The sequence below is a fragment of the Elephas maximus genome, chromosome 13 (assembly GCF_024166365.1).
Source record: "Elephas maximus indicus isolate mEleMax1 chromosome 13, mEleMax1 primary haplotype, whole genome shotgun sequence".
Taxonomy (NCBI): domain Eukaryota; kingdom Metazoa; phylum Chordata; class Mammalia; order Proboscidea; family Elephantidae; genus Elephas; species Elephas maximus.
In genome coordinates this window covers 54,148,722-54,164,856 of record NC_064831.1, presented here as the reverse complement: position 1 = coordinate 54,164,856, position 16,135 = coordinate 54,148,722, and the positions used below count along the sequence as shown (strand labels likewise).

The following is a 16,135-nucleotide window of genomic DNA, read 5'->3' as shown; positions in this document are numbered from 1 at the left end:
AAAACACAGCCAGTTAAATTGCTCAGCAGAGAGCTGAGCTTGGTTGCTGGGTGGGGCTGCTGGTGGGGGCTCATGTCTGGCCCCTGTCTCAGTGTGAACATTTCCCACAACCTAGAGACAGTCTAGATTTCCTCTAGACATGTGGAGGGTGAGGATGCTGCTAACCCCCATCCACTGCCATGTGTCCTTGGAGCTGTGTGGACTCAGCCTTCTGGCCCCCACACCTGTGAGTCCTTTAGCCCAGGCCTAGCTGGGTAACGTCAGGAAGTGATGAGTAGCCGGAACTTAGAGGGATTACCTCATGACTGTGTAGACGCTTCCTGAAGCCAGAATGTGGATATGCATGACCCCTGGCTGGAACTTGCTGCCAGCTGGAAGGGAATTTTGAAGAAGGTCCGGCCGGTAGCTTCAAGTGGACTTCCTGGTTGGTGGTGTTTCCCATCATGTAAAATTCACATTTTTCTTCCTGATTTTCATTCTCCATGAGGGCCTCTGCTTTCCTCTCCTGCTGGTATTCTGTTACTTCTCATCACAGAAGTCAGGCTAGCATCGCTGCCCCAGGAATGCAGTCACCAGGTGGTCTCTGAGCCCCCACCCATGATCTGTTCTCCACACTCACCTTCCAGCTCGAAGGAGCAGACAGTTGGGGAGGCTCCGCTGGGCCCTGCTTTTGGAATCTGAAGACCTCTCTCAGGCTGCTGATTGCTGAGCTCCTCCCGTGTCTAGGCGTTGTGCTGGGATGGTGAGGCTGTGTGTCTGGCCATGAGAGGAGCCCTGCCTTGTGGCAGAGAACAGAGGAATGGACAATGAGTGTAAAACAAACAGTCTGGCTGCAACAGACCGTGGCGTGCTCTTTTCTAAAAATCTGTCATGGGTCCTTGTTCCCCTTGGGGTAAATGAACCCATTCTCAGCATGGCCTCCAGGCCTTTCTGGGGCTGCTCTAGTCCGCCTTCTGGCCTCATCCACCCCTTCCCACTCCAGAACACTAGCCTCAAGCAACAAGATGACTGATCCACATTCTGGTCTCACTCCCCCTTGTTCATGCTGTCCCCAGTCCAGGATGCTTCTGCTTTTCCTGCTCTCTGCCCGTGGACTCCTGCTTATCCTGTGAGGCCCAGCTGAAATGCCTCTACGTCTTCTGGGAAGCCTTTCCCATCCCTGTCACCTCCTAAAAGCATAACTAAGAACTCACTTGCTTTTCTGCCTCTGTTGTACTTTGTACAAACTTCTGCAGAGAGCGTTTATCTCTGTAAGTCACTTTCTGCTGCTTGTGTCCAGGACAGTGTTTGAGTCGTGGTAGGTAAGTCACTTGGCGCTGAATGGATGAATGAATGAATGAGCGAGTGAAGACCAGATGGATACCTGGGTGCCCAAGGCCCTTTCATGCCTCACCTGGAAAATGCAAAAGAGGTTGCAGGCAGATTTCAGTTCAAATTCAGTGACATGAACATTTATTGGCGGCCTACTATATGCTATGGGGTAGAGTGACAAGCATCAAATAGATGTGGCACTTCCCTGCCAGGTACCCACTGTATACTGGGTGAAGGCCACAGTGAGACTCAGTGGGGAGGTCACCTGAGATAGACGGGTACTGTGGCTCTCACCAACACTCACTCCCTTCCAAGGGGTTAGCTCTCTGCCTCTGCAGAGTAGAGACCACCCTGGTGTGTGCTGTAACTTGCACCACAGAAAGGCCTGTTGATGTGGTAGGTGGGGGTGGTGAGGCTAGATGACGTTGCCCTGTATTTACATAGATGGAAGGGACACTGGACTGGGTGCCCCCTCAGTACCGGGTAGTACTCCATGCGCCTTCAGGCATGGCTTCCACATGATGGATTACCAGGAAATGGAGCTTAGTACCACCCAGTAACCTCACCCTGGTATATCATTCCCAACACAAGTAAAGTCCTTGTAGAGGGTGTTTTTGTGTTTATTTTGCATCTGAGAGTTTCTGCTCTGAGCCTGGGTGTGATCTCCCCTCCCTCACCATCCCTACCCTAACTTGATCCAACTTGAGAATTCAGAAATGGCCGGTAGTCCTTGGATCTAAATGGTATTTTAAGCAGAAAGAACAAGTCATCGAAATCGATTGCAATTGTATATAAGCCAAGAACCCAGGACTCTGAGGGGGCTCTTTTAAAGCAGCATTAAGAGGAGTGAATTCCTGAGCAAGATACTCCAAAAATCCAAATTCCTCTCTGCCCAAAGTCAGCCTTTGACCTGTCTATACGTTCATGGTGTGATGGGGTCTGCTCATCAAGCTTTCACAGAATGATACAGATAATATTTTAAATGTGTATGGTACGTTTTAGTATGCAAGGTACTTATACATCTATTCTCTCATTTGATCCTCACTGTCACCTGTTGAGATACGAAATATTGTCACTTTTTTACACAGAAGGCAATTGAGATTCAGAGAAGTAGCATGCTTGAGATCACATAAGTTTATTATACATTTTACCAATAAAAAGGTGTGTAACATAACAGTTTGCAAACAATAAAATATACAACACTCTTCAATGGAAATTCCATAGAGCAGATTGATTTTCACAGAACACTTCCCTGTTTTGGCCAAATTCTTGTATCATTAGCTAACCTATGGATGCAGTTGATACATGCGTGTAGCTCTGACAAGAATGTTGGCTGACAATTTTGCTTACGTTAACGAGACGAAAATGAAACAATGAAAGTGTATGTAGGAATTTTACCCATTCACCAATGAACATGAGTGACTGCTAAATTGGACAATAGTTTTCGAATGCTGGAAGACTATTTCCTTAATGTTCTGTGCTATTCACAAAGTAAAGGCCACAGACACACACCCGTTTAAGTTTAACCTGCATTAATAACTTCTTCTCCATAAATTTCGTAAGTCTAAAATCAAGAAAACAATACATCAAACCCTGATTTGTGTTGTCTGCCGATTTCTGTGGTGTAAATACACCTTCCATGGCTGATTTCAAGCTACTGACGTGAAGTCACTGACTATGGGGCTGGGAAGAGAGATGTGCAGTAGCATAACATTATATAGTATTTCCCAAATATATGTACAATGGTATTTTCAATTTCAAGAGCATAGGTAGTAGTTAAAAAAGTATTACATTTGTTTTTAATGTAATTTATTTAAAGATAAAGTTTATATAACTTAATTTTTAATAATGGCTGTGTTTAACGACTAAAAACCAAACCAAACCCAGTGCTGTCGAGTCGATTCCGACTCATAGCGACCCTACAGGACAGAGTAGAATTTCCCTCAGAGTTTCCAAGGAGCACCTGGCGGATTCGAACTGCCAACCTTTTGTTTAGCAGCCATAGCACTTAACCACTACGCCACCAGGGTTTCCGTTTAACGACTAGCTCATAAAATTTCTGAAAAAATTTAGTAACTAGCTCTCATAAGCCAGTAGAGACCAGCTCCAGCATGCCCCTGGTTTTCAGAGACTGTAGGTGAAAGTATTTTGTAAACAGGATAGTGCTATACACAGGCTGGTTATTGTGGTGGCAGCAATGGTGTAGTGATACTGAGGGGAGCCCACATTTATTGAGCGCAGGCTCTGCTCCAAGTGCTTTGCATGTATTTACTCATTTTATCCACACAACAGCCCTATGAAAGAGGTTCTGTCATTGTGCCCATTTTACAGAAAGTGAGAGGTTGCCTAGAACTGTATTTTCCCTCTTCAGAACCCCTCCCCATATTAATATTCCCATTTTGCAGACGAGGGGCCCAAGGCTTAGAGAGGTGAGTGACTTGCCAAGATCACACAGCTAGCATGGGGCAGAATTGGGATCAAACCTGTGTCTAATGACAGGGTCCTCTTTAGTACTGGTTTCCTAAACTCTAGGCACCAGCTAAGTTTTGACCTCCTTGGAGGTGGAAAGGGTGGGAGGGGGAGCAGGAGGGCCTTGAATGCCAGGTGGAGGCAGGGTTGGGCATGGGCTGCTCGGGAGGTTTGTGGGGAGGGACTGCCTGTGGTCCCATCTACAGCGTCCTGGGAGTAGAGGGAACCACAGCACCCTGGAAACCTGCCCACGGAGGCCAGGCAATGAGCAGCCTTGCTGTCTCGGGTTGCCCAGCACTCTGTGAATAATCTGGGGCTGTGATCTGACATTTGCAGTGAAGGTTTGTAAACAGCTTCCTGGTCCCATCGCACAGACCTGGCTGGCCCCCTGCTCCACTGAGCTGAACAGCCTCACCCAGCAGCAGGCAGTGTGAGAGAGAGCACGGAGCCGGGGTCAGCAGACTTGGGTCCCAGGCTTGGCTCTGCTCTTTGCTCAGTGACCTTGGGCAGTTTGTCAATGCTAGCTAGCATCCCTGAAATGAGTGGACATAGTTTCCCTTCTCCAAAATCTCTCCAGGCACTGCTTTTTATACACACCATCTCTCTGAATCCCCAGAACAATCCTGTGCCATGGCAGTTGTCCCCATTTCACAGATGAGAAACCAAGGCTCCCAGAGGCCCAGTGGTTTTGTCCAGGTCTCACCCAGGTCTTAAGTGGCAAAGCTGGGATTTGAACCCAAGCCTGCCTGACTCTAAGCCCTCATCTTTTGCACTTTGCTACATAGTCCCCCGAGGGTGCCTTCATCCTGCAGGGTCTCCCCGCATGCTCTGCTCAGCCTGTGGGGATCACCCATTAGCATGGGTCCTGGCTGGAGGACCAGCTTCCAGTTGGCATGACATTAGGCACCTCTGGCCAGATCTATGGAGACACGAACCTGGCAGGCTGAGGTGAGTGGTTTGTTTTGACAGGCAGGGGTCAGTCCCACCTCCTGGCGACAGCTCCAAGGGCCCAGGGCTGGGCAGTGGTGACACACCTACAGGAATGCAATCCCTCCTTCCAGCCGTGCTTGGGAGGTGACGTCAGGTGTGTGGGTGAATTATTTGGCTGAAGTAAATAAAGCCAGAGGAGAATGACAGGAGCAGGGGCGTGTGGATAGGATCATACTACCCCAGAGGGCAGACTGGCTTGGGCCCAGCCGCCTGTGGCCAGCAGCCTCCTTCTTCTTTCCTGTGCTGGGACAGGGGGCTTGAACCTCTGCACATCCTCTCTTGGGGCCCAGAGCAGTGGGAATTTGTCCAGCTAGCTTGAGAGGTCATGCCACCTTACAATCACAGAGCCTAGAGCTCGAAGGGGCTTCGGGTGTCACCAGTGTCTATTTTATAGTTGGTGGGGTGGGGGGTGCTGAGGCCCAGAGAGAGGAAGTAGCCTGCTTAAGCTCACACAGCCTTGAACTGGAGTTTCCCAGTACCCAGGCCTGGGCTCTCTATCACTACCCTGCCCTCATGGGAAAGGGGGAAGCAGAGAACCTTAGGCAAAACCTCTGGGGAACTGCTGCCTTACTGGCATCTCAGGCTACCCTTCCAGACCCTTCCTGACCCCACTATATAAAACCAAAAAACCAGACCCACTGCCATCGAGTCAATTCTGACTCAACGGTGACCCTATAGGACAGAGTAGAGCTGCCCTTTAGGGTTTCCAAGGCTGTGATTTATGGAAACAAACTGCCACATCTTTCTCCCCTGGAGCGGCTGGTGGGTTTAAACCGGGGACCTTTTGGTTGGCAGCTGAGCACTTTAACCGCTGCGGTACCAGGTCTCCTTACTCTGCTTTATAGCAGCTCTGGAAACCCTGGTGGCTAGTGGTTAAGAACTGTGGCTGCTAACCAAAAGGTCAGCAATTGGAATCCACCAGGCACTCCTTGTAACTGTGTGGGGCAGTTCTACTTTGTCCTCTAGGGTCGCTAGGAGTTGGAATTGACTCGATGGCAACGGGTTTGCTTCTTTGTTTTTTATAGCAGCTCCATAGAGGGAGGAAACCCTGGTGGCACAGTGGTTAAGAGGTCAGCTGCTAACCAAACGGCTGGCAGTTTGAATCCACCAGGCACTCCTTGGAACCTCTATGGGGCAGTTCTACTCTGTGGTATAGGATCGCTACAAGTCCGAATCGACTCAACAGCAATGGGTTTGGGTTTTGGTTTACAGCGAGAAGTGCGCTCTGGCGCCCCTAGTGGTGGTGAAAGGCCTCCAAGGGCCAGAAAGGGAAGGAACACAGGCTCAAGGGAAGGGGCTTCCTGGCTGGTCCCCACCCCTGCAGAATCCTTCCAGTTCTTTCCAATTCATTTTAGCAAAGTTAATGGGTCATGCAGGATATTATAGGGGATGCCAGGAAGCTCAAAACCGACCTCTAGATCTGAGTTTTCCCGGAAAGCTGCGTCACAATGTGAGAGAAAGCCTACAGATTAGGACCAGAAGTTAGCGTTGTCAGTGCTCTGGTGCTTAGAGCAAAGGTCAGGGAAAGCTTCATTAAAGAGTAAGGGAGTGAAAGGACACCGCATGGGGAGGAGCCGGCGCCGGGGCTTTGAAAGTGTGTGGAGGAGTAGGAAAGGCCTTCTGGGCAAGAGAACAGGCAAAACAAAGAGTGGAAATGAGACATCATTCTGGGGTGGAAATACCTGTCCTGAGGGGGTGGAGGGCAGGTGCAGGCAGGGATGCACAGGGAGGCTGGAAAGGCAGCTTGTGTTGTCTGGAGCAAAGCTCAAAGTCTTCAAACGTTAGACTAGGGCATCAGGCTTTTTCCTCTGATCAGCGGGTCCACCGAAGATGTTTAACCAGGCTCAGTGACGTGATGGAGATAACAGGGGCTGAACTGCCCAGGGAGTCCACCCTGACTTGCCATTTTGAGCTGTTGGACCTTAGGCACGTCTGAGCCTCGGTTTCCTCATGTGTGAAATAGGGATGAGAACAGTACCCCTCAGGTTGGCCTGGAGGACTATGTGGTGTACACACAGAGCGCTAGCATGTTGCTTGGCTTGGTTAACAGGTGGCAGATGTTAGTTCCTGCTCTGCCCCCTGGGTATCATCAGCTACTAGTGGAGGTTGGAATAGTGAGAAGGAAGTCTTTCTGAAAGCAGGGAAGCTGCAGAAAAGGGGTCTGAATCCCCTGGTCAGCCTGGAACCACTGGCCATCTGGACCAGATATTAGTAGCTTGGGGAGAACGCAGGAAACGTCGTTTGGTGTCAGGGAGCCCTGGTGACAGGGTTCTGTGTACTCCTGGTCTGGCCACAGCCTTGGGCAGGTCTGAGCCTGCAGGGGCCTCTGCTCCGAATGGCACGGCAAGTGAGCAGCAAGACAGGGGCAGGAACCCAGGTCCTGACCTATGCCTCCTGGCCGAAACCCCCAGGCCGCATCCCCATTTATCACGACCCACCTTGGGTTTCCTCCTTGTCAGGGCTCCAGTTTTCCAATCTGAAATGAGGAACTGGGCTGTGGGGGCCTGAGGTTCCTTACAGTCTCTACAGAAACGCCTTTCCCCCTCTTCTCCAGCTGCCTCAGGCGCCTTCCATATTTGTGGCACCTCAGAATGTCATTCCACACCTGATTTGGTGCCCCCTTGGACTCATGCCAGGGGGCAAGTTCTCTCCTTTGCCCCTTCCTGTCCCCCACACCGCTGAAGAAGATGCCAGAGGAGGAAAACAGCAGGGCTTGAGGTGGCCCTGGGCTGCCAGGCTCACATGGCATTCCCACTTTCCCAGGGATAGACTCACAAGGCCCTTTAGAAGCAGGGGAGGGGATCATTTAGTCCAGTGGTTAGGGGCACAGGCTTTGGAGTCCAACAGATAAAGGTTAAAAGTCCCTAATATTTCAATCACAGTTTCTTTTTCTGAAAAATGGGAGCAGCAACACCCACCACATAAGGAAGCTGAGAGAGTACGTATATGAGGTATAAAGTATGTCACGTGCTTGGTTAGCAATGGGCCCTGCACATTATACCAAAACTCATTGCTGCCGAGTCGATTACGACTCATAGCAACCCTATAGGACAGAGTAGAACTGCCCCGTAGAGTTTCCAAGGAACACCTGGAGAATTCAAACTGCTGACCTTTAGGTTAGCAGCCATAGCACTTAACCACTACACCACCAGCCACCAGGGTTTCCCTGTACATTATAGGGGCTTAATAAATGGTACCTGTCTTCACTTGGAACATTAATTGAGCCCCTGAGGGTGCCAGGCTCTCTGCCAGGCTCTGGGGAAATGATAGGAACAAAATACTCGGAAGTTCACAGTCCAGTTGGGGGAGACAGATACTTAAACCGACAAGCTCCAGAGTATAAGAAGCACTGCAATAGGGAAAAGTGCTGGGTGTTTTGGGAACCTGGGAGTTGTGGGGAGGGGTCAGGGAAGACCTTCAGGAGGAAGTACTATCTCTACTAAAATATGAATAGGTATTAACTAGGAATCGGACAGATGGAGTACAGGGAGTGTGTGCCAAGCAGGGGAGAAGTCACCATCTTGGGATGAATCTGGGGACAGACAGAACTAAGGTGAGAAAGCCTGGCCTTGCCCTCAGCTTCTCACAAGGCAATGGAGAAGTCATTTCTCTGGACTGTGGGTCCAGAGGTGAGAGGGTGTGAGGCAGTGAGCTTCTCACTCCTCCCCCACCCCTTATCCCTGCTGCCCTGTACCCTGGGGATCACCAGGTCCAATGTGTCCACCTCTGTCCTCTGTGGCTCCCACCCCCATTCAGCATGTGTTGCATGGTGGTGGCCTGGGTCCTGGGCACACTGTGATGTGCAGGAAGGCCTGTTCTCGGGTCCCTAGGCCCCAGGGAAGAAGCCTTGGGCCTTTCCTCTGGAGGAGCAAAGTCCCTAGCAAGGTGGCCTGAGGGGTGTGTGTGGAACGGAGGGAGGACAAGCCACCTTCCGGGGAGGTGGTGGGTGGTGGGCAAGTGCAACTCATCGCAGGGGTGCTTGGACCTATGGGCAGCTGCTGGGGGGACTAGGCCAGAGGCACTGGAGTTAGCCACCTGCCTGGGTCCTGTCTCCTCACCTCCCCCTGTCCTTGCTCCTCACCCTTTCTGCTGAGCCTAAGAATCTACTCTGCCTTGGGAAAGTACTTTGACACATTTTCCAAATAAGGTTGCGAGAACTCCCCAGAAAGGAAGAAGAATAAACAGACTTAAAAAATGCAGAAGGAAATAAAAAAGGGGGACCTTAGCCAGTTCTGAGTGAAAGTTTCCAGCTGCTGTGTGATGAGGTCACGGGGACTTCAGAGAGCCTGGAAGTTTGGGGTGGGGGCATCTAAGGTGAGTCTTCACTCCAGATTCGGAATCAGTTCAGCGAATGGTGGCTGCCACCTTCAAGGAGCCAGCCTCTGCTTGGCTCTGCAGGGCCAGGATGCAAAGACCTGAGGCCTCCCTCCAGCGGAGGCTCTGGCTGGGAGCTGGGACAAAGACAGCAAAGGACTGATGGCCAAGGCAGAGCATGACAAATGTCACAACAAGAAAGACCTGGACAAGTGCAAATGGACTTGGGGGAAGGAGGGTTCACTTCTGGTGGGGGGTGGGGCTCAGGGCAGGTGAAGAAAGGCTTCAGGGACAAGGTGGATTGAGCTAGGCTGACACATGGAGCTAACAACATCATCAACAACAAGTACTAGGACAACCATCACAGGATTTTGGTGGGCAGAGATTGGGCAAGTGGTGTGAGCAAAGGCACAGAGGTGAGAAACTCTTCAATGCTTTGAGAAAGAGGGACATTCAACTTCTAAAACATGTCTTTGTTTATTTTTTTTAAAAAACTTTATGGAGATACAATACATATACCATACAATTCACCCGATTAAAGTGATTATTTTACAGAGTTGTTCAACCAACACTACAATTTTAGAACATTTTCATCCCCCTAAAAAGAAACACTGGACTCATTAGCAGTCATTCCCCATCCTCCCAGCCCTAGGCAACCACTAATTACTGTTTCTATGGATTTGCCTATTCTGGACATTTCATGTAAATGGGATTATGCAGTATGTGGCCTTTTGTAACTAGCTTCTTTCAGTTAGTATAATGTTTTCAAGGTTCATCCTTATGACAGCATGTATCAGTACTTCATTCCTTTTTATGGCAGAATAATATTCCGTTGTATGGATATACCATATTGCCTTTGTTTATTCACGAGTTGGTAGACATTTGGGTTGTTTCCACTGTTTGGCTATTATGAATAATATTGCTATGAACATTTGCATACAAGTTTTTGTGTGAATGTATGTTTTTATTTCTCTTGGGTATATACCTAGGAGTGGAATCGTTAGATCACATGGTAACTCCCTGTTTAACCCTCTGAGGAATGGGCACCCTGTTTTCCCAAGTGGCTGTACCACTGTTACATCATTAAAAAATAAGAGAGTTCCAGTTTCTCCACATCCTTGCCAATACCAGTTATTTCTGTCTCTTTGATTACAGCCATCCTAGTGGGTGTGAAGTAGCATCACATTGTGGGGTCCCATGTTTTCTTGTCACCCAAAATACCCACTCTTGGGACAGAACTCAGAAAGTTTTATAGTTCAGCTTAATAGCTTAGTAAGGGACTCCAGACTAAGGACGTACTATCTAAGTGGCTTTGGGGTAAGAGTCACACACAGTAAGATACTCTGGATGTTTGCCTCAACCTCGGAAAATAGTGTCACAAATTTGTGTAGATGTATGTTTTGAATGGGGTCTAGGACAATCATGGTGGGAAGTGGGGGAAAAGAGGGTGAAGTAGATGGACCTGCTCACCTACCTCCTACTCAGAGTGAGTGGGTAGGTGGGTGGGAGTAAGAAGGATGGGGCTCAGGAGCCTTGGTTACAGCCTAGGGCAGGGCTGCCCCTCAACACACCCACATCACTGTGTCATACCCAGCAGCTGTTCGCTGGGCTGGAAATAGCCTGGGAAACTGATATTTCCTTGAAAACCAGGTGCATTTTTTTCTATGTCCTGCTGAGGGTCAAATTAGTTAGACACAGAGAAGTGTGGGTCATACAGTTAGTCTAGAGGAGGGGAATGCTGTCAACAGGAAGCCAATTAGACGGGAAAGGGGTGGTCAGGAAGACCAAGATCAGTAAGTGTGAACTCGACTAAGCTGCATCACCCCGGCCTGCAGCACACTTACATCAGACAGTGGTTTTATTTATAGGAAATGCTACAAGTATCTCATCAGCCTCATTTGACAGATGGGAAAACAGAGGCACTGCAGGAAACTGATCTGCCATTCAGAGATAGAAAGAGAATTAAAGCCAAAGTCTCCAGTTCTGCTGTCAGCAGCAGGTTTGGTAAAACCCAGGCCTTGTCCTTGGCACTGTGCCTGTTTTGGGAAGCACAGGGGGAGACCAAGGATATAAAAACAAGAAAAGGGCTTATGCTGTTTTAGTCACCTAAAAAAAAAAAAAACAACACCAAACCCCACCCCAAACCACAGAGCAAAAATACAAAACGGGGTTTTAATTACTGTCTTTTCTTTTCTTCCTTCCTTTCTTCCTTTTGTTTTTGTTCTCCAGCCAGAAAACATTATGTTGTTAGACAAGGATATTCCCATTCCACACATCAAGCTGATTGACTTTGGCCTGGCTCATGAAATAGAAGACGGAGTTGAGTTTAAGAGCATTTTTGGGACGCCGGAATTTGTTGGTGAGCTTTAGGCCTGTTTGTCTTCCAGCTGAGAGTCTGGGATCAAAAGCCAGAGAACTCCTGGGAACAAACCCTTTGTCTGGGGTATGGCCTCTGGGCTTGGAGGTGATGCCCTGGGACACCCCATAGGAACTTAAAGGGTAGGGAAGGAAATGCTCTGTGAGGGATCCGTGTGAGGGTCCAGGTGCTGGCTCTCAGGGGCCAGCAGGCCGGAAGGTGGCCAGGTGGGGCCTAGAGGCCTCTGCGGAATTAAAGCGCCTCAGGCTGGCTCCACCTGCTACTTGTATATGAGCTTATTTTGAAGATTTAAAATCACCTCGCCCTCTCCATTCCCATAAATTCAACCTTCTTTTATTTTCTGAAGAGGAAAAAGGAAGTCATCTACCAGATGCCGGATCCACCCACTCGCCTTTGGCAGTTGGAATGGTCCTGGAGATGTAGGGAGGGTATGGTCTCCTCAAAATCCTGGGGGGTGAGACTTATGTACCCAGAATATTTATCTTTCCAGAAGAGGGCAAAAATTCAGCCAAAACAAAACAAAACGAAGAACAACAACAAAAAAACAAAACAATAAATCATAGTTTATGACCAACAGACTTTCACTAACGAAATTTCTAAAAGGTGTACTTCTGGATTAAGGGAAATGAGCTCACATGAGAGGTCTCAATACCAGAAGGACTAGTGAGCAAGTAAATCAGTAAACATTAAAAAAAAATATATAAACATTTTCTGTCTAAAAGGGTGATGATGAAGAAGAGGCTTTAATGGTGTGGTTAAAAAAGGCAGAATTAAAAACTGAAGACAATAATGTTAGATCAGAGCAAGTGTTTAAAACTAGTGTTCAAGGTTCTTGAATTGTTAAAAGTGGATGAAAATGTTGATTTAAGTTAGAATTTGTTAGAAATCAATAGGATAGTTTCAAGAGGAACCATTAAAAAATAGAAGTTGGGAAAAACAGTAAAGAAACTAATTTTAAAAGACAAGAAAAGAGAAGAAAAACAGAAAAAAGAGCAAATAAAAACACTGGTGGGACAGTGGTTAAAGCGCTCCACTGTTAATCGAAAGATCAGTGGTTTGAACCTACCAGTTGTTCCGCAGGAGAAGGATGGGGCAGTCTGCTTCCGTAAAGATTACAGCCTTGGAAACCCTATGGGGCAGTTCTACTCTGTCCTATAGGTTCACTATGAGTTGCAGTTGACTTGGTGGCAATGGGTTTTGGGTTTGGGATACACACACACACACACACGCACACATGCACACACGCACGCACACACACGCATATATATGGAGAGGGAGAGAGAGAAAAAAATATGTGTATGTGTATATATATACACACACACACACCCCCCAAACCTGTTGCCTTCAAGTTGATTCTGACTTATAGCCACCATATGTGGAAACCCTGGTGGCATAGTGGTTAAGTGCTATGGCTGCTAACCAAAAGGTCAGCAGTTTGAATCTGCCAGGTGCTCCTTGGAAACCCTATGGGGCAGTTCTACTCTGTCCTATAGGGTTGCTATGAGTCAGAATCAACTCAATGGCAGTGGGTTTATAGGCCACAGAAGAAATGCCCCATAGGGTCTCCAAGGAGTGCTTGGTGGATTTGAACTGCTGACCTTTTGGTTAGCAGCCGTAGCTCTTAACCACTGTACCATCAGGGGTCCTGTGCAGTAGTTAAGAACTCAGGCTGCTCAGGGTTTGTTTTTTTTGTTTTGTTTTTCCTCTTTAACTGGAATATGCAGTCCATTTGTATCTATTTTAATTATATACACATTGTGTTTATATGCATTGTAAATATATATAAAAACCCAAAAACCCATTGCTGTCAAGTCGATTCCAACTCATAGCGACCCTATAGGACAGAGCAGAACTGCCCCATAGGGTTTCCAAGGAGTGGCTGGTAGATTCAGTTAAAGATAGAGGTTGTAAATTGGATTTTTAAATATCTATATAGACAAGGTTCCCTGGGTGGCACAAATTGTTTGTGCTTGGCTGCTAACTGAAAGGTTGCAGGTTTGAATCCACCCAGCAGTGCTGCTGAAGAAAGGCCTGGCAATCTACTGTAAGATTACAACCATTGAAAACCCTATGGAGTGCAGTTCAACTCTGACATACACAGAGTCACCATGAGTTGGAATTGACTCGACGGCAACAGGTGACATTGATATGGACATCTAAAACATAAGGCTATGCAATGACTGTAAATAAGACTGTAAAAACATACACCAGGCAAATATTAACTAAAAGAAAGCTGAGGTAGAAAAAATAGATGTTAAAGCAAAAAGCATTTTTAAAGATAGAGGGTGTGTGTATATAAACAGAAAAATTCAGTTCACCAAGAAGTCATAACAATTATAAACTTAGATGTACCTAATAAAATGCATAAAAAGAAATACAGCAAAATTGACTGAATTGCATAGAGGAAGTGAAAAATTCACCATTATAGTGGAAGATTTAAACACACTTACCTCAGTTATAATAAATCAAGCAACAAAAGTAGTAAAATAAAAGATTTAAATAACACAGCTAACAAATTTAGTTTAATTGACATATATAGGATGGTACACTTAAAAATTAGCTTGTTAAGATCTTGTATAACATTTACAGAAATAACCATGTACTTCTCATAAAGGAAATCCCAATTAATTTCAATAAATTAGTATCACACTCACCACATTTCTGACAAAAACATGAAAAGATAGTTAATCCTTGTACACTTAGAAATGAGAAAACGTGCTTCTAAATAACGTTTGGAAGAAATCATAATGGAAAGTAAAAAAGTGCTTAGAACTTAGAAAGCTTGTGGAATGTAGTGAAAGTGTTACTTAAAAGAAAATTTATAACCTTAATTACTTTCATTGGAAAAGAAGAAAGCCTTACAATTAATAAGCTAAGCATCTAACTTAAGAAATCAGAAAAATAACAGTTGAATAGACCCAAAGAAAATAGAATAAATATGACAAAGATAGGAATTGAAATTTTACTAGGACACAATGGAGAGGATCGACCAAATCAAAAGTTGGCTTCTAAAAAAAAAAAGAAAAACAAATACAATAGCAAATTTCTGGTGATATTGAATGGTAGTGGTGGGGGACACATAAAAAGAATTAGAAATAAAAACAGACATAAAACTACTAATATAGCAGAAATTATAACTATAATAGAATACTTTGCACAATTTCATTCTAAGGAATTTGAAAATTTAGGCAAAAAGGACAAATTTCTATAACTTGTCAAAAGCAAATCAAGAATAGTCATTAATTATATCAGTAGTTAAAAAATATTCCCACAATGCAAAATAGTACAACCATTTTGGAAAAAAATATGACGCTTACTTAAAAAGCTAGAAATAGAAATACCATATGATCCAGCAATCCTGCTCCTAGAAATATATCCTAGACAAATAAGAGCCGTCACATGATTAGACATGTGCACACCCATGTTCATCGCACCAGTGTTCACACTAGCAAAAAGATGGAACCAACCTAAGTGCCCATCAACAGATGAATGGATAAACAAACTATGGTACATACACACCATGGAATACTATGCAACAATGAAGAACAATGATGAATCTGTGAAACATCTCACAACATGGATGAATACTGAGGACATTATGCTGAGTGAAACGTTAATCACAAAAGGACAAATATTGCATGAGACCACTACTATAAAAACTTGTGAAAAGGTTTACACACAAAAAGAAATGATCTTTCATGGTTCCGAGGGAGGGGAAGGGTAGGGGTGGAAAAACACTAAATAGACAATAGATAAGTGGTAACTTTGGTGAAGGGTCAGATAGTATACAACACTGGGGAAGCCAGCACAGCTTGACAAAGGCAAGATCATGGAAGCTCCATAGACATGTCCAGAGTCCCTGAGGGACCGAATTACTGGACTGAGGGCTGGGGACCATGGTCTTGGGGAATATCTAGCTCTATTGATATAACATAATGTATAGAGAAAATGGTCTACATCCTACTTTGGTGAGTAGCACCTGGGGTCTTAAAATCTTGTGACCAGCCATCTGAGATACTCCACTGGTCTCCCACCTCTTCTAGGGCAAGGAAGAATGAAGAAAACCAAAGACACAAGGATATAGTCCAAGGGACTAATGGACCACCAGTACCACAGCCTCCACCAGACTGAGTCCAACACAACTAGATGGTGCCCAGCTACCATCACCAACTGCTCTGACAGGGATCACAATAGAGGGTCTCACACAGAGCTGGAGAAAATTGTATAACACTATTCTAACTCATAAACACACAAAAAGACCAGGATTACTGGTCTGAGAGAGACTGGAGAAACCCCAAGAGTATGGCCCCCGGATACCATTTTAGCTCAGTGCTGAAGTCACCCCTGAAGTTGACCCTTCAGCCAAAGATTAGACAGACCCATAAAACTATACAAGACCAAATGGGCACACCAGCCCAGGGGCAAGGACGAGAAGGCAGGAGGGGACAGGAAAGCTGGTAATGAGAAACCAAGGTTGAGAAGGGGAGAGTGTTGACATGTTGTGGGATTGGCAACCAATGTCACAAAATAATACAGGTATCAGTTGTTTCATGAGAAACGAATTTGCTCTGTAAACTTTCATCTAAAGTACAATTAAAAAAAATTTTTTTCCCACAAAGGAAAATTAGGCCCCAGTGGTTTTAAAAGCAAGCTCTAGAAACCTTAAGAGCTTAT

At 46.2% G+C, this 16,135-nt stretch overlaps 1 protein-coding gene across 2 annotated transcripts in view; it reads left to right on the top strand.

Moving 5' to 3' along the window:
• The window catches only part of DAPK2 (death associated protein kinase 2), a 156,436-nt gene that overhangs the window by 103,381 nt on the left and 36,920 nt on the right, over nucleotides 1-16,135 (top strand). For both annotated transcript variants that reach the window (XM_049905644.1, XM_049905643.1), the window contains one exon: nucleotides 11,314-11,443. In XM_049905644.1, coding sequence (XP_049761601.1) covers nucleotides 11,314-11,443 — 130 coding nt within the window. The remainder of the gene's footprint in view (nucleotides 1-11,313; nucleotides 11,444-16,135) is intronic.